Genomic DNA, 26,484 nt, shown 5'->3' on the forward strand with positions numbered 1-26,484 from the left:
AACAGAGTCATGTACTCACACAGCAGCAGCAGATTAAGACAATCAGGAAGGACTGCAGAACACCAGCCGTTCCCACCATCCATGTCAATCGCAGGAAGAGAATGACCCCAAATATATTCTGCATACACGGCAGGTAAACACCCATCAAGGTGCCCATGCTGGGTGACTGAAAAAGAAACGAGATATGTAAGTCAAGCCTCAATTCATGGTAATTCAGTAGTATTGCATGTACTGGTTATTGCCATTGATCCAGGGATGTCAATTTGGCATCTGTGAGCATTAGTGTGGCTGGAAGTACCTCCTATGGTGCCTAAAAAGGTCTTAATAAGCATCCATCAAAAAAAAACCACAAGGATTGCTCTTTCTGCCCATTCCCTGTTTGCACTGGCTCAGCCTTTCTGACATTAAACGTGACTTTCCTACATAAAATGTGCCACCTCAGAGATCCTTGCATTTCACTGGGTGCCGGAATTGGACAATCTCCCTCTGTTCTGTTCTGAACAGTTGCAAATAGCTTCTCTCTTGTAGGAAAGTGCAGTGGGTGGCTCAGGTACTTGCCCTCTCCGTGTAAGTTGTGTCTACTGTATATGAAACAACCTGAATTTACTTGAATTTGATTACTGAACAAAAGTATAATAATCAGAGTTGTTCATTCTGGGTTTTGGCCAAAAGGATCCTGCTATGTCTTACAAACACTAAACACACAATAGAACTTGTGTCTAGGGTCTAAACTGCAGCACAGCTTCTAGTTTTCAAAAGACTGCTTTTCCCTTCCAAACCTGCCTGCTGGCCAAGGACTTCAATGAGAATCCTGCTACCTTTAGAGGTTAGATATGTGTCAACCCTAAAACAGGGCCTTGTCAGTGGTGGTGCCCCCAGGCTTTGGCATTCTCTTCTGAGAAATGTTTACCTCCTAGAAATGTTACTGGGCAGCCACCTTCCCTCCATCTCAGCACCAAGTTAAAATCATTTTAAGAACTTGAGCATTCAGAGAGAGAAGAGTAGGAAAGTTTTAAGGTGCTGTTGGGATTATAGCTGTTTTTATTTTAGAATGAAGTCTGCATTTTTAGTGTTTTAATTAACTACCACTTCTGAAGGGCCAGCAATCCCAAACCACTCAAACTACCACTTTCTCCACATCTCTTTTGCCTCTAGAATGGGAAACAAGGTGCTGGGGTGTGTGTGTGTGTGTGTGTGTGTGTGTGTGTGTGTGTGGTTATTTGCCTTGTCAGGCGGAAGGGACAGGCATAGGAAGGAGACTCTGCTTGCTGACCCTTAGGGTCAGGGAAGCCTGTTGTTCACAAATGTGGAGAATTATTCACAATTAATAGCCTCCCAAACAAACTCCAGGGGACAAAATTGACTAAAACCTCCATTGATTTCTCTGTATAACAGAAATAGCTGCTATAGTTCTGAATCACAACAGAATCAATGCCCTCTGCTTTGAAATTAAAACATATTGAGCTTTTGTGGCTTGAACATAGAAGGGAATTGTTATTCCATGATGGATATAGAGGTTAAGCTTCAGCGCAGACATCTGAATTAATAAGCATCTATAAAAGTGTGACCCATAAATGGGCTGCACAGAACCCATGGCGGGGGGGAGGGAGAACCTGAAGAGATCTTAACTGATGACTAGTGTGGATTTCAACATTGCAAAATGCTACTACATCATGCTACAAACAGCAAAAACAAAGAACTGTGCCCAACTGAAATGTATAGTATCAAGCCCTAAATGGCTAGTGACCCAGGTACCTAAAAGAGCACCTTCCCCAATGTCAATCATCTCAGACCCTGCAATGGCCAGGTGAAGCCTTGGTGGTGGTACTGTCACTGGGGCACCACCCAGCTGACATTGACGTGTGTGACAGGGCTTCTCAGTTGCAATTCATCTTTCAGCCTCACTGAATTTCATGAGGAATTTTAAAATATTTCTGTTTACTCAGGCATTTTATGCCAGAAGCTGGCAACCCTGAAATTACCGGCAAAGAAATATGATGGTTTTAAATTGTTTTAGAATGTTTTCAACTGTTTCTAGATTTTTTTAAAAAAAATGATATTGATGTTGGGCTCCTTTGGGAGGAAGGGTGGGGTATAAATTGAATAAATGAGGAGGAGGAGGAGGAAGATACTACTACAAGCAGTAGTTGTAGTTGTTTTAATTGAGGGGAAAACCCTACATACTTTTGATATTTTCTTTCTTGACCCATCCGTGCTTTCCGCTTCCTCGTGCTCCTTTGCTCCTTGAGTGAGATTTGTGTAGCTGACCAGCTTGCCAAGCAGGGAAGAGACCTTTGGCCGAATATCCAATTCCTCCTGCAAAGGAAACACAAGATGGTGAGGTTTAGTAATGACAGTAAATACTTAGCATTTACATAGTGCTTTCCGTGCTCAAGGCACTACATTTATATGCCCTCAGAAATTGTTACAACAGCCTTTGAAGTAGACCAATGGGATTGTTTCCATATAATGGGGGGCACCTCTCTCCAACATGACGCCTGCAGATTGATGAAGTCTCAGAGCTTGTTATTCTGCACGTTTCCTGCCAACCACCTCAGTTGGCAGAATTGGCACTACTACAGGTAGCATGAGAAGAGAAGACTCCCTGGAAAAGACCCTGATGTTGGGAAAGATTGAGAGCACAAGGAGAAGGGGACGACAGAGGACAAGATGGTTGGACAGTGTTCTTGAAACTACGAACATGAGTTTGACCAAACTGCAGGAGGCAGTGGAAGACAGAAGTGCCTGGCGTGTTCTGGTCCATGGGGTCACGAAGAGTCGGACACGACTAAATGACTAAACAACAACAACAACAGGTACCACATAATACCCACTCCACATTTGTGTAGCGTTCCTCAATTGTTTAGCATGGCAGTGCCTACACTTTCGAACTCCCTGCCTATTGAGATCAAGCAGGCAGCATCACTGCACGCTTTTCGATGCCTGCTAAAAACATTTATGTTTAGACAAACCTACTCAGGTGCTTCAAAAGTTGAGGTAATTTAATCTGTTCTAGTATTTTTATTTTTGTATGTTTTAAGCAGAGTTGTATTTTTTTCTTGAAATCAAGCAGCATATAAATTTTATTAAATAATGAATGAATGAATGAATTTAAACCAGCAAGCCACCCCCCTCTACCAGCTAAAGACCTTTCACACAGAAAGCATTCCTTACAGGTGGTTCTGACTTGCGCTGACTGACTGTTCTTGCATTTTTCCATACAGAATTACACAAAGTATAATTGTGGCGCAGGCCACAATAAATGTGTTAAGTTTTTAAGAAGGTGTCATAAAACTTTCTGCAGCAGACCAACACAGCTCTCCTCTGAAATTCAGTGGCAATTCAAAGTTCTTCTGAGTTGTCTATGCTATTTTAGGGTTATTGACCCTTAATGTTTTTGGTGATTTATTATTGTAAGCTGCTTTTAGTGCTACATCTGGCAGATACTTACAGCTGATAAAATGATCAAACAAAGAACCAATAAAATAATGTTGTCTGGGTGGAGAATGACAGCAGGCTCCACAGTGTAACTTATCAAATTTGAAGCCAAGCAAAGATTTGAATAAAGATCTACCCATTTCTGCCTTTGTTTCCCCTCACCAGTTCAGCCTGCAGGTAAACTCACTGATGTGGTCTAAAAGAATATGGGTATATATATGTCAGACCACACACACATATATATATGCCCAGCTTGGAAGAATATGGTAAAAGTATACTGCTGTTGCTAAGCAACTATATCATACACTCGTCAATGTAAGAGGCCCATGGGACAAGGATGGCCTAGTCCCTCAGCAACCTTCCAGGCCCTGCTTCCGGAACTTTCTGCGGACATTACAAATAAAAATAAATGACTTATCTAGTCATACACACACACACTTCTGCAGCTGTACGGAAAAACCTGCTTTCAGGATTCTACTCAGCTGCTTGCAAAGTAATAAGCATGCTCCTGGCCTTACCATCTTCCAAAAGACACTGGGAAAGCTGATAAGCACTGCGCCTCCAGTTTAAGTTTGATAAAATAAAACATGTCATGTTAAGAATAAATGTAATGAACCATTTCCAGAGGCATACCTGTGTTAATCTATTGCAGGAAAAAAGAAAAGAAAAAGAAACTGTTTTTATGTCATAATAAAACATGATAGTCTTTAAGGGGCCACAAAACATTTAGTTGTTTCAATACAATTAAACAACTGATAACCTATTTGGTTACATGTAGTCATGTAGTTTATGCTCTGGCTGTTGTGCACTGATTTCCTGCCCCTTTATTTAGCTCACCCCTTACCTTAAAATATTATTTGTTTGAATTCCTGTTTTTTACACTTTTATGTGCTTTTATACTACTGTTTTACTGGTTTTCGGTTGTATTTTTGTTCTAATGATATTGTTTATTTTTATGTCATACACCACTTAGAGACTTTAAGTGGTTTATCAATGCTTTTAAATAAATAAAAATATGGGCCTACTTTTAGAACTTTTACAACTTAATTCTCTCAGGCACATCATCGCAGTACTGGCATCTTGCCTGTCAGTCTTTGATGCCACAAATGGGATTTGGAGAGGGTCCGGATGTTGGCTGAGAGGATCTGCTAAATGGACACCAAAGCATAGCTCAGCAAAAGAAGTTTGCTGGAGGGTTTGCTTTCAAGAGGCAAACTGACATTTGCTGAAAAAGCAAGCAAGTTGGCCAACCTTTCCCAACAGTTACCACAAAGATGTGTTTTTAAAAAAATACAATGCAACACACCCAAAACAAAAACAAAAGGGCCGACTGCTGGAGCCAAGTAGAACATTCCTCACAGCAAATGGGAAGCTTCTGAAGGAGCTAATGAACTGAGGAGAGGCCTGCTGAGGCAACCTCAGGAGACCTGAAGGGCCATCTCCATGGAAATGCTTTGTACAAAATGGAGCAAATCACTTGAAACCTGATGAAGCAGCTGCTTGCTATTTTTTAATATATTTTTTTAAAAGGCCTGGCAGGAGACTGAGGCATGGTTCTATAGAGACAGGCAGAAAACTGCTCAACTTTTGTAGTAAAGTCAGTACCCAGAAAGTAGAGCAGCCATCTGGCAACATTTCTGCCCTGCATCCATATGCTTCGTCTCTTTCTGTAAATGCCCCCAACTCCAGCTAATGGAACTGTTTCAATTAGGGCTGCAATGTTTAACATATTAATCAGTTTACAGTGCAATACTGCCAGCTCAGAAGCAAGTCTCAGTGAGACTCACATCCAGGGAAGTGTCCATAGATTTGCAGCCTAAAAAACAAAAGTTAAAATCGAGTGGGGGGGGGGGAGTTTCAGTCAGCTAAATTGGATAGTCCCCCAAAAAATCTTTAATACAAATACCAGAACTGCAGATTGAAAGCCCCACTTTAAAAATACATTTGCTGTTTTGTCTTGTATAGAAGAGGTATCCATGCCTAAGACTACACCTGTTATGCCACAATGCATTTTTTTAAATTCAATCAGGTAAACAAACAAACCCTTGTGTGATTAATAGTTTTACATTTTCCCAATTCACTTGCAAATACTTCCAACATTGAAGGCCGACAGATGCCTGTAAACAACAGGTGAAACTAATTATTTTTTTTGTAATTATAAAAAAATGCTAAAGGAGCTTTAATTAAATTAAGATCTTTTTGCTGGGGTGTTTCAGTTACATTAGAGTGTTTTGCCAAAGAGCTTTTAATTAAATTAGTTCTTTCTTTTATTCATTGTACCAAATGAACACAAAGGAACCAGTTCCATAGGCGGCCATGTTGTCCAAATAGCCCAGTTCTGTTTGCTCTGACTGACAACAGATTTACAAGATTTCAAGTCTGCCTCTTTTAATGCTGGAGGTGCTGGGGATTAAACTTGGTAACATGAGCAAACAAAGCATGCCATCTACCACTGAAACATGAACCTTTGCCTGCATTAACAGTATCAAAGAAAAAGAAGTCAATTGAAACTTTCTATTGTGTTCTCTCTCACACCAATAATTGCCTCACTAATGGGATATCAAGAGCAAAGGCACAAACCTGTGAAGAGCCATTTCCCCAGGACTCATTTTGAGACATGACCACACATCCCTTGGCAGAAAGGTCACCGCATTCTCTTATTCAAACCTAACACAGGCAGAGGATTCTCCTCTGTGATGCAATACTGAAGGTTCTGGGTTGAAAAGACTAATGCCAACAAGACATTGCAGGGTTAGGACTTGTCTTCTTTTTGAGGCTGCATTTTAAAAGGAGGCATTCCAGACCTGTCAACAGCAACTTGGCTGGGGAAAATTGGAAATGCCTAATAAAAATTTCTGTGGACTAGTAACTGCTGGATTTCTTTGCAAGACTCTAGTTTACTCAAGCTGTGAAAATGCAGATCAGAAAAGGTCAACTTTGCACTCGTTTATGTGCTCTTTTGCATGAATTTTAAAATGCCTTCTTTAGCACAGCCTAGTGCCTAGAATTATTTTGGACTACGGTTCCCATCAGCCCCAGCCAGCAAAGCCACGTTGGCTGAAGCTGATGGAGTTGGTAGTTCTAAACATCTAGCAAAGGCTGCTTTAGCTACTTGATTGCCCACAATTTTCTCCAAGAGCATGATAGGAAATGGGTAGTCTGGATAAATAAAATTTTGGACATGGACAGGACATGGTTTTCTGGGATCGCTCCAGATGAGGAACCACCACACCTAAAACTGCCACAGTGGGCCAGGGCAGTCAGTGATGGGCCTACATAATAGGGAAGAGGCATTCAGAGAAACCAAAGGCACATTGGGGACTGAGACAACCTAGATAATGTGGAAACAAGTGCTGCAGGGATAATGAAAGGACTGTAGTTCCTATGCTCTTTGTCAACAAAGATTGCTCCACTGGCTCTGCTAAAGCAAGGGAAGGAAGAGTTGGCAACAAGGGTGAAACAATTCCCCAAGGTCATTGTGGGCTTTCGCAACAGCCACCTACTTAGATGCACAGGGAAAAGAGACTTGAGGAAGTAGCTCAACACATTTTATCCTTGATGGGGCAAGGGGGGTTAAGCACATCCATCCACCTGCCACCTCTCCCCTGAAAGCTGTCCCTTCCTTGGCTGGGGCTTACAGCAGCTGGTATCCAGCAACACCTGGGCATAAAATGAGCCCTGCTAAATCAGGTCAAAGGCCCACCTAATCCAGCATCCCATTCTCACTGTGGCCAACCAGATGTGCAAGGGAAGCTGACAAGCAGGACCTCAGTGCATCAGTGCTCTTCCTATTTGGAATTCCAGCAATTGGTGTACAGAGGAGAGCAGTCAAGAAACCTGGAAACTGTAGTTGTTTATTCCTACTGTCAAAACTGAAGTTTGTTGCGAGTGCTGAGTGTTGTTTGGAGACCCCTATTCCCCTCACAGAGCTACAATTTCCAAAGTCAGTCCAGTCAGTCCAGCTTCCCAGTGGACTCTGGGAATTGTAGCTGTCTGAGGGTAATAGGGGTCTCTTAACAACTCTCAGCACCCACAACAAACTGCTGCTCCCAGGATTCCCTGTTTAAAAGTAGTATGATACTGCTTTAAATGTATAGTGCAGATGGGGTCAGAATCTGCTTCCCACTCTTATGAGTAACATGGTTTAGGTGGGAACATGGTTTAGGGACCCCTAAGAAGCTGAAGAATGAACAAAAAGTCAAGGCTGATTTAAAATTATTATTATTTTACCTCAAACAAAGCCAAGTTTCTGTCATAATAATCTCCTCCTTTGCCAGGATCAGAATTGTTGAGGAAAGGACTGCTTTCTTTATGGTTGCCATGGCCTGTGGAAAGAAAAGAAGAAGATTCCAGATCATTTGTGGAAGAAGACCACCTCATAATTATGAGAAAAGGAAGAGACATAATTGGTACACTTTCATCATTTTGTTTTCTTTTTCCACCAGCCTGTGATCTTAAAATTGATGGCTTTCAGAAATTTATTACCTTTGGAGAACTCTTTATTTCTCAGCTGACAAATATATATACACACGCGCACACATGCACACTACAAAGCATGCTGGGATGCTATCTAGTGCAGACTCTCACTACATGCGGAACGCCAGCCAGGACAGGGGTGAGAGGGAGTGTCATTACCCTATAGAGGGGTGGACAACCATTTTCCTGTTGAGGGCTGCATTCCCTGGCAGGGGCCACACACTGGGGGAGAAGGCAGAAACAAAAGTGTTCTGGATTAAGCAATCTGTAATAAAGCCTGTTGCACCCTGATGTACTCCAAACACTCTCTCAGAACACCCTCTTTTCCCATCTCTGCTCTAACATTGACAATGGACCTTCCTCCAGTGGCCAGGAGGAGACCTTCGAGGGCAGACCTCTTCCTCCATCCACAGAGAGGGAGATCCACAAAATCCAATGGCCCCTGAGTAAGATTGCTCTGGAAAACACTTCAATAAGTACTAATACTTCTCAAAATGTGCCACCCTGCAGCATACATCCCATTGACTTTAAAGGATATGTAATTAATGTTAAAAACAACCTGCATTTGGAATTACACCTGCTATGAAGGGCTGTACCAAGAATTGTAAGAAAATCTTGATTAAAAACTTTGAAATTCCAACTTCAGCACAAATTTGAACTTCTAGCTTTAAGCTTTTGTTATAAGGAAAATCAAAGTGACCCAGAAAAACCCAGCCCAGCCCAGCCAACAACTCACTATTTGACCTAAGGGCTGCCACTCTTCAGTCAGTCTCAGTTACACATCTAAAATAAAGGGGTGAAAACAGTGGCTTGCTTTACTGAGATAACAAATGTCAAGAGCCTAGAATGTTTTCTGGTGCAAGTATTATACAAATGCTGATAAATTATAGGGGAGCTCTGCAACTTTAAATGTAGATTTCAGTCTTTCAAATCCACTATTTGTCACTAAAACCTGGACTTTGCTCAATTCGAGTCCCACCAGCTATGTCCAAATTTCAAAATAATATTTTCAGAAATCGCAAGATTAAAAAACAACAGTAGTAACAGCGATCTGTACACCCAACTAGCCAACTGGCACAGGATCCATTCTGCCTCACAGATTTTTATTTTCAGAGTTAAGAATTAAAGCCAAGTATAAAAAAAGAGAGTCAAGTTTCCCATTAGCTTCAACACAGTAGTATCTTTACTTGGTTACTTAGTTATAGAACCTGATACTCTGAATTTGTTTGCTTTACAAACAAAAAAACCCTGCAATCTATTCAGGATTGTTTTAGATGGCTCTCGGCCAGAAAAAATATGCTTGCCTGCTTCCAAATGAAATACAAGGAGGAAATGGAACCTTCGACTATTAAAGTAGAATAGCAGTATAACTGCTAATAAAGAAATATCTTGCCTTCCTTTTGACTGGATGATTTCTAAACCTGTCAGCATTCTGACTGATTGTGGAAATGGCAGAACAGGAGGCCCCATCCCACATAGTCATCAAGGCAAAATTTCAGACATCCTCACAAAAAGCTGAAGTATTCCAGAGAGGCAGAGTAGGATTGTTTGTTTGTTTTGTTTGTTTTTTGTTTACAAGGTTCACCAGCTACAGCCAGATGCAATGGTGAGACAAGCAAACATATGTAAACTAAAAAGTATTGAACACATTGCCTCTGAGCTCATGCTCAACTCAGGAATTGGTGTTCAGTACCAGAACAAAGCTCACAAGTTTGTTCACAGACAAATCTACTCCTGGTTTCTCCAGCTCGCCAGACATAATTCTGCTTCAGCAGCTTCATTTGGGGGGTGGGGGGTGGGGGGAGCATTTTAGTTGTTGCTGTAAAGCAGGGGTCAGCAAACTTTTTCAGCAGGGGGCCGGTCCACTGTCCCTCAGACCTTGTGGGGGGCCGGACAATATTTTGGAAGGGGAAAAAATGAATGAATTCCTCTGCCCCACAAATAACCCAGAGATGCATTTTAAATAAAAGCACACATTCTACTCATGTAAAAACATGCTGATTCCCAGACCATCTGCGGGCCAGATTGAGATTGCGATTGGGCCAGATCTGGCCCCCGGGCCTTGGTTTGCCTACCCATGCTGTAAAGAAATTGGAAGTCAGAGAGCCTTGCCAGAGAACCTACTGAAAATCACAGAGATCTACCAGTAGACTCTGATAAGAACATAAGAAGAGCCCTGCTGGATCAGGCCAGTGGCCCATCTAGTCCAGCATCCTGTTCTCACAGTGGCCGACTAGATGCCTATGGGAAGCCCCCCGAGTAGGACCTGAGAGCAGCAGCGCTCTTCCTGCCCTCCCAGCAAGTGGCATTCAGAGGCATGCTGCCTTCGAGAGGAGAGGTAGAACAGAGCCTTATCCTCTATGAATTTGATTCTCTTTTAAAGCTATCCAAGTTGGCGGCCATCACTACACTTTCTGGAAGCGAATTCCTTAATTTTAATTATGTACTCTGCAAAGTTCTTTATTGTCATGTGAATTCTGCACCTTACATCTGCAGCAAACCTCAGCTTCAAGCATTTTAACTGCAAGTTTGCTGATTTATAACTTACCTGAACCATCTAACCAAAAGTTGTTTAATACCCCTGATTCATGCGGAATTTGTTGAAATATTTAACTTTGTACTTGCAGAGTTATTCAGAGTTTGGGTAATGTTTGGGTAATCCTGATTGCAGGATATTGCTGCATAAAGATATACAAATTTATTCCAAAAATATATGGTTATGCAAGCAGTGTTAGACATAATGAACTATGGTTATTTTTAAATAGTTTTATTCACTAGTTCATTTTGGCAAGTACTAGAGGGACAACTGAACTGGCATTTGCCAATGGGTAGGTCAATGTGGGTGGTGTTTGATGGTTGTCCGTCAGTCTCGGATCATGACTGATACACATGGGGAATATATTATTTCTTATTTCAACTGAGCAGACTTCAAATCATCCTTGCCTCAATCCTGGTGGCATAGCAGCTGGCAGTTGGCCAGAAGGTGCTCATACATGCTGCCTTTGGCACCTGTGCATCAGAGGCAAGCTGTAATAGTCGGTCAAAACAGTTCTCTGTATGAGCACCCTGTAGCATGCTGTCATCAGATCTGCTGCCAACCACCAGAGAGTGGCTCCCAAGTGTTGAAATGTAAGATTCTAGCCTTTCCAATGTTCAGTTGTAAGTGGTATTCATCATACCTGTTAAGGATTAATAGCATTAATCATTTTTGGATGTACATACTCTGACCCACTTGCACAAGGTTTGCAACCTACAGGTTGGGAAATACTGTATTATAGGAAATGCAGCCAGGTTAAAGTGTTTGAGGGCTAGTAGCCTGTGTATGCTTATTTACAAGGTGGCCTTTGATGATATGTGGTTCTCTGTCTAAACATGTGCTTTCTCTTTGCTCTTTTCAAATCACTCCCATAAGTTCCAAATTCCTCCACTGTCAGTTCCAGAGTCAAAAGGTTTAAAGTCAAGTTCACAGCAAGGACATCCTATTTTAATCTCCATCAATATGTTGATTTGGGCATTGCAGACAGCGCATTAGATGAATTGTTATATTCTCAGTGGGAGTACATTACTACCCTGGCAGAAACATTCATTAATCAAGATCACCTTCAGTTAAATATCTGACTAATCTGCACATTTCACAATTGCTTCAGCTCATAAAGCTTAAAAGTTAACACGTTTCAAGGCCAGCTCCCCCTGTATTTGGATAAATGGTTTGTAACTGATTAATTTTTTCAAGCAAAAAAAATCATGACTTTCTTATGTAACAGGTTTGTTTGTTTGTTTGTTTGTTTGTTTTCACTATTCCAGCTGTCAGGTGTTATTTAACTTCTCCAGACACTCAACAGGAAAACCACCTTACAAGCATCCAGCTAAACTTGCAAATAAAAGAGAAACAAGACACCTGCATGTTCACAAGTCGTAAAGTCATTCATCTTCAAGCACCTTCAGCTGTCTTCTATACAAGGGTTCTAAGAATATGCAGGGTGAAATGAGCATGAGGAACATGTAAGCTTTGTGGAGTGCTGGCAGCTGCCCAGAAAGGATTCCCTTTTTACCATCCCACCTCCAAAGACATTGGCGTCTTTAGCAATTTTCATTTTTAGAACCCATCTCAGGACTAGCCTTTAGCATCCTCACATGATATATTACAAGGCCTGGGGGCACACTGGCAACTAGACCATATTTGGGGAAGGACCATAGCTCAACAGTAAAGTTTGCATGCAGTAGTACACAAGTTCAATCCCCAGCATCTCCAGATTTCACAGAAAAAATGTATTGCTTATGGGTTGCAGTTAGCTAAGTTATACTCACAGCAGATCCACTGAAATTAATGGACCTAAGTTAGTCATATCGTTTAATTTTGATGGGTCTTGTCCTGAGCATGACTAACAACCCTGTTCTCATTTGTTTCAGCATTTTAAAAGCTGCCTTTGTAAAACTATGAGAGGTGGCAAAATGTAAAGAATGAATTGTACAAAGCATATTTGCTTCATACCTTTGGAGTGGCTGGGATTCCCTATTGAACACACACTCCATGGCAAACTCGGATTTGTTGCCATGGAATGTGTGAAAAGGTCGTTTGTGACTCACTTTCCCATTCCTTCCTATAACAAGGGTTTAAGCCAACTTCAGTCAATGATTCCAGCTGCAACATATGTAAGTTCTCCAAAGTGAGCTGACGTCAAGAGTTTGATCTTCATTAGCAATATTGAATTTTGCTTCAGAATAGGCCAATCAATTACTGGAAGCCTGAGGCATTGGTGTCTTAACTTTAGGAAATGCAGTTGCCAACACATGGGCAAATCATTTGCCTTTTGCCTTTTTTAAAAAAGGATTATTAAACACAACAGAATTTCATTTAAGGAATTAACGGCTACCTCACATGGTTTGTTATTATTACCTAACCAAGCCCAAGACTTGTGACCTCTCTCTCTTGAAAATATTTGAAAAATTTATGCAATAGCCAAAAGTAACTCAACTAAAATATTTGACTGGGGCTGAAAAATAAAAATTCATATGCCATTAAGTGTATTTTGGTTGCAATCCTACACCTACTTACCTGGAAGCCCCATTAAATGTAACGGAACTGAGTTCTGACTTGACATGTAATGTATAGCTATGATTGAGCTGTTCAGGATGGTTTAAATGCTAGATTTTTTAAAGTTAAATGGTTTTCAGGGCAGACTGCCGTCAAAAGGTACTTTACAACTGGAGTATGAAGATGGGAGATCAGGAACTACTGGTAGATCTCTGAGTGACTTGGAATACAGCAAAAGGAATTGGCCTCCCAACAAGGGGTCCTTAACAATGGCAACAAAAACAATTGCCCCCCCCAAAAAAAAATTATACTGCTGCAATGAAGAAAGCTTGGGGTGGGGTAGAGAAGAGAGGAAATTCCGTGCAGTAATAAGACTGTAAGCTCCATTACTTTCTGGTGCTCAAAAGAGACTTTGGGACTCAGGAATCTTTCCTTCTAAGTGAATGTCTTTTACACCATGCTCTAGTTGGTGCATCTAGAGCAGGCACCCCCAAACTCGGCCCTCCAGATGTTTTGGAACTACAACTCCCATCATCCCTAGCTAACAGGACCAGTGGTCAGGGATGATGGGAATTGTAGTCCCAAAACATCTGGGGGGGGAGAGTTTGGGGATGCCTGCTCTAGAGGAAAGATCTAACAAGCCTTAAGTCTGTCCAGGGCTGGTTTACAAGATTCTTAAAACACACAAAAATGTAATTACAGCAGCTAAGGATTTTTCCAGGTGAAGGACAATTCAACCAAACACAAGCTTGAATAAATGTGTCTACAAAACATTCAGACAAGTTCAAAGCTTTAATATTATTATTTTGGTAATCATAATTGATTATTTATATGTCGCCTATCTATCTGGGTTGCCCCAGCCACTCTGGGCGGCTTCCAACAAATTAAAACATCACACACAGTTTAGGGTGATTGAATGTATTTTAAGATACAGTAGTCCAATAGGCTACCCTTGCATTATATATTGAAGGCACTGAAAACTAGCAGCATGCTTATTTTAGCATGTCTGAAGAACTGTGCTCAGCACATGCAGAAGTTATTTACAACTTCAATTTTAGATCTGGCAGGTATCATACCCATTCCAATTGCCCAATTATAGAATCACAGAATTGTTAAGTTGGAACGGACTCCAAGCTTCATCTAGTCCAAGTCCCTGCAATGCAGGAATCACAGTTAAAGAATCACAGACAGATGGTCTTCCAACCTCTGCTTTAAAATCTCCAGTGAAGGAGAGCCCACCAACCTTTGAGGTGCATTGTGTTCAATACACACACTATAGCTAATTTTCTGAAATGAAGCATTTCCAAAAATGGGAACGAAAAACAAAAGGAATCAATAACTACCCATTTCAAATGCTGCCACCTGAAGGATTCTACAAGAGAAACAACTCTGCTTCAGAAAGAAAGAAAGAAAGAAAGAAAGAAAGAAAGAAAGAAAGACCAAACCACAGAAATATTACAGGTCCCAAATCAAGGAATACCTACCCCTCAGCAAGAACCCTTTGCCTTTCTCTGCAACGGGGCTCACCATTCTCCTTCTCCTTCCAGTACTTTAGACCACATTTAGCACCAGGTATTTGTGAAGCACCAGGGTGCCAAGAACAAAAGCAAAACAGATTCAGTTGTGTACTTCCCTGGAATGGACACCAACAGTCTCTGACTACCGGCTGCACAGCTGCATGGTATTGATCAGCCAAGCACACTACATAGGGCTCCGGATCATCAGGCGAAATCAAAACCAATATGACCCTGATGGTGTAACCCCTCCAAGCCTCACTGCCAAACATGAGCTACAGTGGTACCTCGGGTTAAGTTCTTAATTCGTTCCAGAGGTCCATTCTTAACCTGAAACTGTTCTTAACCTGAAGCACCACTTTAGCTAATGGGGCCTCCCTCTGCTGCCACACCACTGCCACACGATTTCTGTTCTCATCCTGAAGCAAAGTTCTTAACCTGAGGTACTATTTCTGGGTTAGTGGAGTCTGTAACCTGAAGCGTATGTAACCCAAGGTACCACTGTATTAAAGAAGATGACAGATGTTTCAGTGGTCACTGAAATCTAAAGCCTTGTGGCAGTGGTGGCTAGTACCCATTAAGACTAGCAGGGTGGAAGGCAGAGATGCAGTCAGAGCCAACAACAGCTTATTCTATTTTTGCCCCCATCCTCCTCCCTATTGTATTATATAATGGCAGCACCAAGACAAGGGAGGAGGAAGGAAGCTGGCAGGCAGGTGGGGGGGTTGGCTGAGAACAAACTGAGGTTGGTGGGGTAGTGGTCGTTTGCCCTAATAGACCAGCACCTACTGCCTTGTGGTATGCAGAAAACCTACAGTGCAAATAAATCCCTTTCTGAATGGTGATAGCTCCCAGATAAAGATAAAATTACATTTTACAGATAACAGAAAGATGCAAGTGCACACAAGCTAAGAGGGTTATGCTTTCCAAAGCAAGACAACCGATTCCCACCCACCCCAAAGCTTACAAACCAAAGAATGATAATGGCAGAGAATAGAGGGTTGGGGAAAGATACAGGACAACCTTGTGATTTGGTAAAGGATGTTCACAAGTGCCCAGAGTACACCCTCTGAATGCATTAGGGCTCAGCTTCAGTCTTTGGTATATCCAGCTGAAATTATATCAAGTAGCAGAGCTAGGTAAAGAAGAATCCTTCTGCCTGAGCCTTTGGAGAGCCAATGTGTATTACAGTAGATGCTACTGGAAAGGCAGGACTCAATACAACACCACTTCACAGGGTCTTCGGGAGCAACTGAAGATCTCTAAGAAAACAAATCCCAGTTTCCTAGGCTACCTTGGAGAAGCCATAAATAGTAAGACAGCTACAAAATAAGTAAATATTGCCAATATAGGCGTGTCCTTAGGTTTAAACCATTGGCTAGTCATTAGGGGTAGGGAAACTGTGGTCCTCCAGATCTGGACTCCAACCCCCATCATCCCCAGCCATCATGGCCAGCTCTCAGGAATTATGAAAACGGCAGCCCAACAGCATCTGCAGGGGAAAGGTATTTCCTTTCTTTCTTTTTGGGTGGCTAATCCTCTGCTGGGCATTTTGCCAAACCATCACCAAAGAGAGACGGCTCCTTCTGGTCAGTCAAGCAAGAAGAATGCTGAAGAGTTGAGCAATAATTTGGGGGGTGGGGAAGAGGACACATATATACACTCATCAACTGGGCTGATGTTTTATGGCAAAACATGTGGCCATACAGATGTTGATGAACCACAACTCCCGTCTTCCTTGACCACTGGCTAGGTTGGCTTGCGCTGGAGTCTACCAACACCTGAGTCTAAGAGCCCTGCTAGATCAGGTCAAAGGCCCATCTAGTCCAGCATCCTGTTCACACAGTTGCCAACAAGATGCCCATGGGAAGCCCACAAGCAGGACCTTCAGCACTCCCCACACTTGTGATTTCCAGCAACTGGCATTCAGAGAAATTCTGCCTCGTAACAGTAAAGGCCTTCGTGGCTAGCATCAACTGACAGCCTTATGTTCCATCAATTCGCCTAATCCTCTTTTAAAGTCATCCAAGTTGATGGATGACTATGGGCTGTGAAGACCTACTTCCTCTTCCAGAATTCAGCTTCCTTGGAAGTTCACGGGTTCTAGCACTATGAGGGAGAAAATCTTCTCTTTCTCCACAGCTGGCATAATCTTATACACCTCCTTAATGTCCCTTGTTATTATTTGTTGGGCCACAGCATACCCACTCCTGTCTTTAAAGATGTACACATTTTAGGGAGCCTAAGCCAATGAATGGCATCCAAACCAAAGCCATGCAAATAAACCCACAAGTACCAGCCATTACCAGACTGCCTGCCCATCCATGCCAACACTGCAGAGTGCAATGCAAGGTGTCAACTTGGCTTGTTTGGCTGCTATCCATGCTATGACCATGCAGGTTTTACATGACACTCTCCCATCTGGCATCTTCCTAAAGTAATAACAATCATAACAGCTTTTGTACATCTAGGCTGGTTGCCAGAAAGCTATTTAAGTTTGCCACAGCAGAGGCAGATTTAGGGGAGTGCACTGGGCAAGGAGCCTTTGGGACGCTACAACTATGATGTTGAATGAAAGGTGAGACACGGGAGGATGAATTTTGGCATCGCTGAAATTTTGAGGCGCCAAGGTCTGCCGCTGGCCGTAGACCATCAGACAAGTGAATTCCATCAGACATGATGCTGCTATCAAAAGCTACCAGAATGTGGAAGAATACAAAAGGGATTCAATCACAGACTTGCCAGCTCTTGCAATTTAAGACTTCAAGGATGATCTCATTTTCACTCAAGTAAACCAGGTTAGCAAAGGCTAACTTGAATGACTTGAATGCACAAACCAGCCATCACAGTTCCAACACCACAGACATAATTTTTGCATCAGTACCGTATCAATACACAATACTTTTTGATGAAGACAGTTCACACATTCAATGCTTGTGGCAAAGAAATCAAGTGATAGACAAGCATGTTGGAGCTGGTTCTGCAATGTTGCATCATGCAACACAAATGTGCCTTTGCAGGGGGACAGGCACTGCATGCCTGCTGTGAGCCCCACCTATAGGAGAAGCACGGACCGCTCTAGCCAAAACATCGCTCAATCTCCTCCTTATTTTCCCCAAGACGCAACAGGAGTTTTGCAAATATTGGATAGGGCAACTGCAATTAACATGCTGGAGCCTCTCTCTCTCTTTAACACAACACATTCTTGGGCTTCTATTTCAGCAATTTAAACTATGCAACAGCAAGACTCAACAAGTTAGCCCTCTTGGAGAATTAACACAGCTCAGCAAAACAAACTCCTTGTTTTTGAAATGTGAATATGAGGTGAGGCTTTGATCACACAAAACTTGCATTCAGATGTATAGACAGACAGACAGACACGCGACACTTCACTTCACACAGGCCTTGTTTCCTGCAGAGAGCTAAATCCCCTGCCATGTGAGAAGTACAGCGTGAGCATTCATTTTGTCCTGAAAACACTTACATTGGGCAGTTTCCATGTGCATGAAACACAATGGCCTTAGGCCACTGCAAGAAACTAATCCTCATTGTAGTTTTCTCCTTTGGCAGCTATGCCTCTTGGACAGAAATTTCTACAAAGCTCTCATTAGTATATATGGCTAGCGATGGGGGAGCTGATGATGACTGAGGCATGGAAATACATAGTGTACTGAATGGGGCAGATTGCATGGGCCTCTCTAACCAGAAGGTGGTCCAAACTGATAAATCAAGGGAAGGACCTGAAATATCACTGCACGTGGCCACATCCTTCAAATCCCCCATGACTGCTGAGAACTCCAGGATTGACTCCTGAATACCAGCCTACTTGCAGAGACAAAACGAGACACATAAAACCTATGCATAGTGTTTGAAAACTGCAGAAGTAAAGTACTCCTGAAAAATCCCTACATGGGTACCTTGGACACCTTTGCTCATGTGTATGGATTTGGTAATTGTAGATAAAGTTAAAGGGACCCCGGACCATTAGGTTCAGTCGTGACCAACTCTGGGGTTGTGGGGCTCATCTCGCTTTATTGGCCGAGCTTCCAGGTCATGTGGCCAGCATGACTAAGCCGCTTCTGGCGAACCAGAGCAGCACATAGAAATGCCGTTTACCTTCCTGCAGGAGCAGTACCTATTTATCTACTTGCACTTTGACATGCTTTTGAACTGGTAGGTTGGCAGGAGCAGGGACTGAGCAACGGGAGCTCACCCTGTCGCGGAGATTCGAACCGCCAACCTTCTGATCGGAAAGTCCTAGGCTCTGGTTTAACCCATAGCGCCGACTAAATGGTTGGAAATAGGGTCTTTTAAAAAGCAGATTTCCCAACTACACAAATTCCCCATAAGACATCCCACACTAAAAAAAGAAAGAAAATTATATGACATAATTAGGCTAGCAGGCTAGAGATCCTCAATCCCAATCAAATCCTTTAAATACAACAATCTACAAAGCATCCTGCGTGCAAAGAATAAGAACACACACAACAGAAACCAGAACATTTCATCATCTAGCCCAGTGGTCTTACACTGCTCTAGACTTGAGACTCACCTCTGATTCCCAATCTGCAAAATGGGACCCAATTGTACATTTTCACTCTTGATTTATAAACAGTGCTAGCAATGCATTACTATTCATTATAAAATGGCAACTCACAAAGCACTATTCTTAGCTTTGCCTTAGCATTAGTACTAAATGAAAGCCAGTGATGCTGACATTTGATCTTAGCTGAAAGGCCAAGAAGCGATTGACAGACTCACAATTTCAGTCTGACACCTGGGCATGTTTCTTCTAGGATTTTTTATTATTATCATTATTATTATTATTTTATAAGATATTTATTAAAGATTTTCTTAACACAATAGAAAAAACAAACAAAGAAAATAACATACAACTTTACAATAGCCATATTTTCTTCGCTTCTTTGGACTTCCTCGCATCTCTCGTTCCTGCGTTCCAAGTTTATCAAACTTTACCCAGCAATTTATCTTCTTGTTTCAATTCTTATTTTATAATTATCCAATATTGTGTCCCTAATTTTAGATATTTTTACCCAAACCTTAGAAGCTTAATTTTGACATAATATTTATCCAAAATTTATCTTTTCTTATATTTTCACTTATCTTCATATTCCTTTCAACTAACTTAATGGTGCCATGTTGTTTATAATCTTACATCTTTCTTAAAGGTAAAGGTACCCCTGCCCGTACGGGCCAGTCTTGACAGACTCTGGGGTTGTGTGCCCATCTCACTCAAGAGGCCAGGGGCCAGCGCTGTCCGGAGACACTTCCGGGTCACATGGCCAGCGTGACATCGCTGCTCTGGCGAGCCAGAGCCGCACACGGAAACACCGTTTACCTTCCCGCTGGTAAGCGGTCCCTATTTATCTACTTGCACCCGGAGGTGCTTTCGAACTGCTAGGTTGGCAGGCGCTGGGACCGAGCAGCGGGAGCGCACCCTGCCGCAGGGATTCGAACCGCCGACCTTTCAATCGGCAAGTCCTAGGCGCTGAGGCTTTTACCCACAGCGCCACCTTAACCCCACATCTTTCTTAACACTCATACAATTTACAATATTTTTGTAAATAGTCCTTAAATTTCTTCCAGTCCTCCTCCACAGCCTCTTCTCCCAGGTCTCGGATTCTGCCAGTCATTTCTGCTAGTTCCATATAGTCTATCAGTTGCATCTGCCATTCTTCCAGTGTGGGCAAATCTTGGGTTTTCCAGTGCTTGGCGACAAGTATCCTTGCTGCTGTTGTTGCATACATAAAAAATGTTCGGTTCTTCTTTAACACCCTCTGGCCGACGATGCCTAAAAGAAAGGCCTCTGGTTTCTTAGGGAAGGTATACTTAAATACCTTTTTCAACTCATTATATATCATTTCCCAGAAAGCCTTAACTCTAGGGCAGGTCCACCAGAGGTGAAAGAACGTTCCTTCAGTTTCTTTACATTTCCAACATTTATTATCGGACAAATGGTATATTTTTGCGAGCTTGACTGGAGTCATGTACCACCTATATATCATTTTCATAATATTTTCTTTCAAGGCATTACATGCCGTGAATTTCAGACCGGTGGTCCATAACCTTTCCCAGTCAGCAAACATAATATTGTACCCAATGTCCTGTGCCCATTTTATCATAGCCGATTTGACCGTTTCATCTTGTGTGTTCCATTTTAACAGCAAGTTATACATTCTTGAAAGTACCTTAGTCTTAGGTTCTAACAATTCCGTTTCCAACTTTGATTTTTCCACCTGGAATCCTATCTTTTTGTCCAACTTAAAAACCTCTTTAATCTGAGCATAATGTAACCAATCTCGCACTTTATCTTTTAGTTTCTCCAAACTCTGCAGCCTCCAATTATCTCCATCTTTTTCTAATATTTCCCAATATTTCGGCCATTTGGCCTCCATATTGAGTCTTTTCCGGGCCTTAGCTTCCATTGGTGATAACCACCTTGGGGTCTTGTTTATTATTATCATTATTTTAGGGTTACCATGGTTGGTACCAAACAGCAGGAAGCAGATGACAGCAACAGTTGCCATTTCTGGGTATCATTTACTAACCAAAATCCTACACTTTTGTGATGTTAGTTACTGAAAGAGTACTTGCATCACATTAGAGCCCAATGAATTGTTTCTGGAACTCATATCTTAATTCCAGAGATTGTGTAATTTTCTTACTAACCTCTCAATCAGTTTCAGCATTTTTTAAATGCCTCCAATGTCTTAACAGTCAAAAATTGTAAAATATCTTCCTGGCATTGAGGTTTTTCATTAAAGCAACTGAACACATCTATAAGGTATGCCAATCTTAAAAAGCCACATTTATGAGTTGTCAAATAAAAAAAGCATATGTCGGCGATTTATTTCTCAAAAACTTCAGAACTTCATGCTGAAGCACTTGTGATCACTTTTACGTGCAACAACAGTTTTGCGTTCAGAACCCATTTCTTTGCTGAGAACTTCTATCCAGAGTACTAGATTTAATTTTCGATTTCCGCACGTTTTCCTAGAACAGAATTAAGGATTTCACTCATGTTTGGTCCAGTCATACTGAGCTGGATTACAACATGGTGGTGGCAGCTTTGTTGCAACCCACCTGGTGTGGCCTCAGGACCCACCTGTGGGTCCCAACTTACAGGTAGAAGACTATGACTAGCCCATGCCAACATATAAACAGAACAAACACCCTGAGCAGGAACAGAGAAAGCTGCTTTATACAGAGACAGGCCATTGATCCATCTAGCTCCACTGACTGGCAGCAGCTCTCCAGGGTCCCAGGCAGGGGTTTTCCCAGGGATTGAACCTGGGGCTTTCTGTACACAGAGCTCGTGCTCTACCACTGAGCCCGAAGCCTTTCCCCTTGTAAGACTTTGCAAAAAAAAAACAAAACCAGGATGCTTGGTTTGCCATGCTGCAAATAAATCTATCCTGTTAAGGTGGAGAACATTATCAACAAGTAAAAACACTTAAGATTTTTTATTCCAAGCACAGAAGTCCCACCAACATACACAAAACTTGGAAACCACTTACCAGTACCAGCTCTTATGCTGCTGTTGTGCTGAGTGTCGCCCATTCTGTGACATTTGCTTATAAAAGGAAATAATGAGTGCAAAGGGGTTGTATGTTTTTTTGGTAGACTTCTTTGCTGGCCAAGAGATCAGGAAACGGCCTTAATCTCCACTTAGCAGGGGGCTTCACTGCTGCAAACAAGCCAGGTTTAAGCTGTTCATTAAAGGGTAATCAGGTAGCTTTTTTTCCTTTTTCCTTTTTTTGCAGCAGAGGGTAGAAGAGTGGCCACTGCTGCTGAGAGAGGCAAGGGTACCAACCAAGCTGTGAACCAGGAGGCCCAGAGTTCACATTTCACTTTGCCAATGAACACACTAGATGGCTCTTTAGGACCACATTTCCCAACAAAAGTGGGTTCACTGAGAATGCTCCAGACATATGAAAAACAAAACGAACGCATCCATGGGAGATGGCAAAGCCAGAGTGGCTGGGGAAACCCAGCTAGATGGGTGTGATATAAATAAATAAATAAATAAATAAATAAATAAATAAATAATAACAACAACAACAACAACAACAATAATAATAATAATAGTGCCAGGAACTCTTCCTTCTATTTTCCTTCTCAGAATCTACCCGCTCCCCAACAGTACAGTTCCTATTTATTTTCCATAGCTGGTGGGAAAAGCTGCAGGGATGTATATAAGGACATAAGAGCTTTCTGGACCAGGCCAATGACCCATCTAGTCCAACATCCTGTTCTCAGTAGCCAAACAAATGCCTGTGGGAAATCCACAAGCAGAATCCGAACACAGATTTTCCTGTGGCTTCTTGCAACTGTTATTCAGAAGCATTGCTGCCTCCAACTGTAGAGGCTAGCAGTCATCAATAGCCTCCTCCATGAATTGGTCTAATCCTCTTTTAAAGCCATCTAGGTTGGTGACCATCACTGTCTCCTGTGGCAGGAAGTTCCAAAGTTTAGCTATGCACTTTCTAAGAAATGCTTTGGTTTTATCTTCCAACATTTAGCTTCACTGGCTGTCTATGAGTTCTAAGTGTTAGGCGAGAAAGAAAAGCTGTTCTCTATCCACATGCATAATTTTATAAACTTCTATGAGGTCACCTCTTATGCTGCAATCATTCTTCCTAGGGGAGTCACTTCCATCCCCTTCATAATTTTGGTTGCCCTTTTTTTTGAACCTTTTCCAACTTTACAATATCCTTTTTGAGGTGAGGCAACCAGAACTGTACACAGTAAAATTATCAAGGAACAGCTGTAGCTCAATGGCAGAGCACCTTCTTTGCACACAGGAAGTCCCAGGTTCAAACCACAGCTTCTCCAGACGGTGCTAGGATGTCCCCTGCCTGAAACCCTGGAGAGCAGCTGCCAGTCAGTGTAAACAATACTGAGTTATATGATCCAATGGTCAGACTTGGCACAAGGCAGCTGCGTTAGCAGGCAATCTTCCAGCTGCAAATTACAACATCCTGGAAGGCTGTTAATAATAATAATAATGGCCTCCCCAGCCACTCTGGGCGGCTTCCATAAAAACCAAAAATACAGTAAAATATCACACGTTAAAAACTTCCCTGAACAGGGCTGCCTTAAGATGTCTTCTGAATGTCAGGTAGTTGTTTATCGCTTTGACATCTGCTGGAAGGGCATTCCACAGGGTGGGTGCCACTACCGAGAAGGCCCTCTGCCTGGTTCCCTGTAGCTTCGCTTCTCGCAATGAGGGAACCGCCAGAAGGCCCTCGGCGCTGGACCTCAGCGTCTGGGCAGAATGATGGGGGTGGAGACGCTCCTTCAGGTATACTGGACCGAGGCCGTTTAGGGCTTTAAAGGTCAGCACCAACACTTTGAATTGTGCTCGGAAACATACTGGGAGCCAATGTAGGTCTTTCAAGACCGGCGTTATATGGTCTCGGCGGCCGCTCCCAGTCACCAGTCTAGCTGCCGCATTCTGGATTAGTTGTAGTTTCCGAGTCACCTTCAAAGGTAGCCCCACGTAGAGTGCATTGCAGTAGTCCAAGCGGGAGATAACCAGAGCATGCACCACTCTGGCGAGACAGTCCGCAGGCAGATAGGGTCTCAGCCTACGTACCAGATGGAGCTGGTAAACAGCTGTCCTGGACACAGATTTGACCTGTGCCTCCATGGACAGCTGTGAGTCCAAAATGACTCCCAGGCTGCACACCTGGTCCTTCAGGGGCTCAGTTACTCCATTCAGGACCAGGGAATCCTCCACACCTGCCCGCCTCCTGTCCCCCAGAAATAGTACTTCTGTCTTGTCAGGATTCAACCTCAATCTGTTAGCCGCCATCCATCCTCCAACCGCCTCCAGACACTCACACAGGACCTTCACTGCCCTCACTGGTTCTGATTTAAAAGAGAGGTAGAGCTGGGTATCATCCGCATACTGATGAACACCCAGCCCAAACCTGTTTGCTCACCACACAAGTCCTTCCAATACACTTGAAAAGTCCAGATATAATTACATGACTGCTCATTTACCTGACTGAGTTGGAAGACATTAGAAAATTAAGATGACACCTCCCCTTGGATGTGACAGGCAGGATCTTCAAAACTTTGCCACCGCCTCTTCCACCAGAACAAACATAATAGGCTAGTTTCTAGAGTCCTATTTTCCAGATCTTCCTTGCCTCAGAGAATTAGGTGGGGGGAGGGGATCAGCTTTGCCTCAGGCCTCACAAGGCTGTTGAAAGGGTTACGGAGATGAACATGAAGCACTTTGAAGATTAGAAAGTGCTATATAAATGCAAAGTAATAGTATTATAATCTTTACTAATAACTAGGGCTGCACAGAGATGTGGAGGCTAGGGGAGGGGCAATTCCTCCTACCCCCACCCCCACCCAGCATTCTCTAGTGATGACTGGTCAATTAATTTGTTAGTTCAAATGAGAAAAAAACATATTTTGACCTAGCTAAGAAAATGCCCCAAATTAATTGATCAATATATATTTTTAACTTAATTATTTTTAATGTAAAGGAAATGTTTTTTATTATTATTACTTTAGAATGAGTTTTTCTGTTCAATCACTGGCATCTCCAGGTAGGGCAGGAAAAGACTTCTTCCCAAAACCTTGGAGAACTGCTGCCACAAAGCTAGTGAAGATACCAGAAAGCTATATGGCCCAATGGCCTGAGTCGGTATTAGGCAGATTTCTACGTTCCTAATAATCTAATGTAACTTGGAATCAGTAGCAGCCCAAGAATGTCGCACGCAACATCCGTTAGCTACAGCCTGCCACACACATCTGTCTGTAGATGGCAGAAAGAGCTAGGTCAGAAGATGAGGGAGCTTCCTCATCAGTTTGCACCCTTCAAGCTGTCAATGAAATCCAGCCCCACCATATGCCTCTTTCCCTTTGATCTGCCTACCCCAGGGTCCAGAGCATGAGTATTTCCAGATGGGACAACCATTTTCAGTTTTCTTAGCAACTTTCAATCTCTGCTGCTAGGCTCTGTGCAGGCAGGCCATAAGGAGGTCAGAGGCTGGGCCAACAGGCATGGCCCCACCCCACCAGATATTGATCTGTACATACCATGAACCTGTGTGCAGAGATGGGGTGGAGAACACTTTTCTGCCCAAGAGAAGGCTGCCTTGTAGGCAGACTTCGGGGGGGGGGCATGTACCAGTGGTGAAATGGGGCAGAACAAATGTAATATGCTAGTTTCTACACAAATGTACACACCCTTCTCCAACCAGGCAAGCAAAAGGCATTTTCAGCCTCAAGCTAGCCACCGCAGTATAACCAACCTCCAGATGAGTTTCCCAAAGCTCTGACGCATTTCAGCTCTGTGTATTTAAAACCTCTACTTCCAAAACAAGTGTGACCAAGCAAGTTACACACATCATGTTTAAAAAGTTTAAAATGGTTCCTCACATGATTCCTAACCCATAGTTCATAAGATTATTATTTTTTTAAATTGAAAGATATTGATATAAGAAGAACCCATTTGATTGCTGGACTGGAAAGGCCAGCCTCCAGTACCTTGGAGGGTTTACATCTGATTGCATAAATTTATGCACCTGGCAATCAGACAGTAAAGTCAACAGTGGCACACTCCCAAACTAGGTCAGTGACAGCCTGCCTTATTAGCGGTTTCAGATCAACAAACAAAAGTTACTAAAAGATACACAACTTTCTGCAGGACACCAAATGCAGCTTTGTCACACTTGAGTTGGCAAAATACAAAAATGACACTGGTTCTCTTTGTAGAGGAGAACTAATCATTTTATAATGCAACCTTATGCATGTTTACTTAACCTAGCTGTGTAGCAGTCAGCACAGAGCACAGGAAACTGTCTTATATCGAGTTAAACCATTGGTCAATCTATCTCAGTTTTGTCTGCGCAGATTGACATTGGTTTTAGACAGGAGTCTCTCCCCAGTTCTACTCAGAGATGTCAGTGATTGAACCTGGAACTTCTGACTGCAAAACAGATGCTCTAGCACTAAGCTGTGGCCCTTCCTCATCAC

The 26,484-nt window shown here is 42.5% G+C and overlaps 1 protein-coding gene across 2 annotated transcripts in view; it reads right to left on the reverse strand.

Annotated features, from left to right (window-relative positions):
* SLC12A4 (solute carrier family 12 member 4) overlaps window positions 1-26,484 on the reverse strand; it is a 63,004-nt gene that overhangs the window by 26,004 nt on the left and 10,516 nt on the right. Inside the window, exons 3-5 of one of the 2 annotated variants that reach the window (XM_083749894.1) lie at window positions 7,669-7,763; window positions 2,185-2,316; window positions 20-166 (exon numbers count right to left, since the gene is read on the reverse strand). In XM_083749894.1, coding sequence (XP_083606020.1) covers window positions 20-166; window positions 2,185-2,316; window positions 7,669-7,763 — 374 coding nt within the window. Of the gene's footprint in view, window positions 1-19; window positions 167-2,184; window positions 2,317-6,018; window positions 6,453-7,668; window positions 7,764-26,484 lie in introns of those variants that run through there. The other variant, XM_083749895.1, reaches the window with a different exon arrangement.

This window comes from Podarcis gaigeae (genome assembly GCF_964106915.1).
Source record: "Podarcis gaigeae genome assembly, chromosome: 8".
Lineage (NCBI taxonomy): Eukaryota > Metazoa > Chordata > Lepidosauria > Squamata > Lacertidae > Podarcis > Podarcis gaigeae.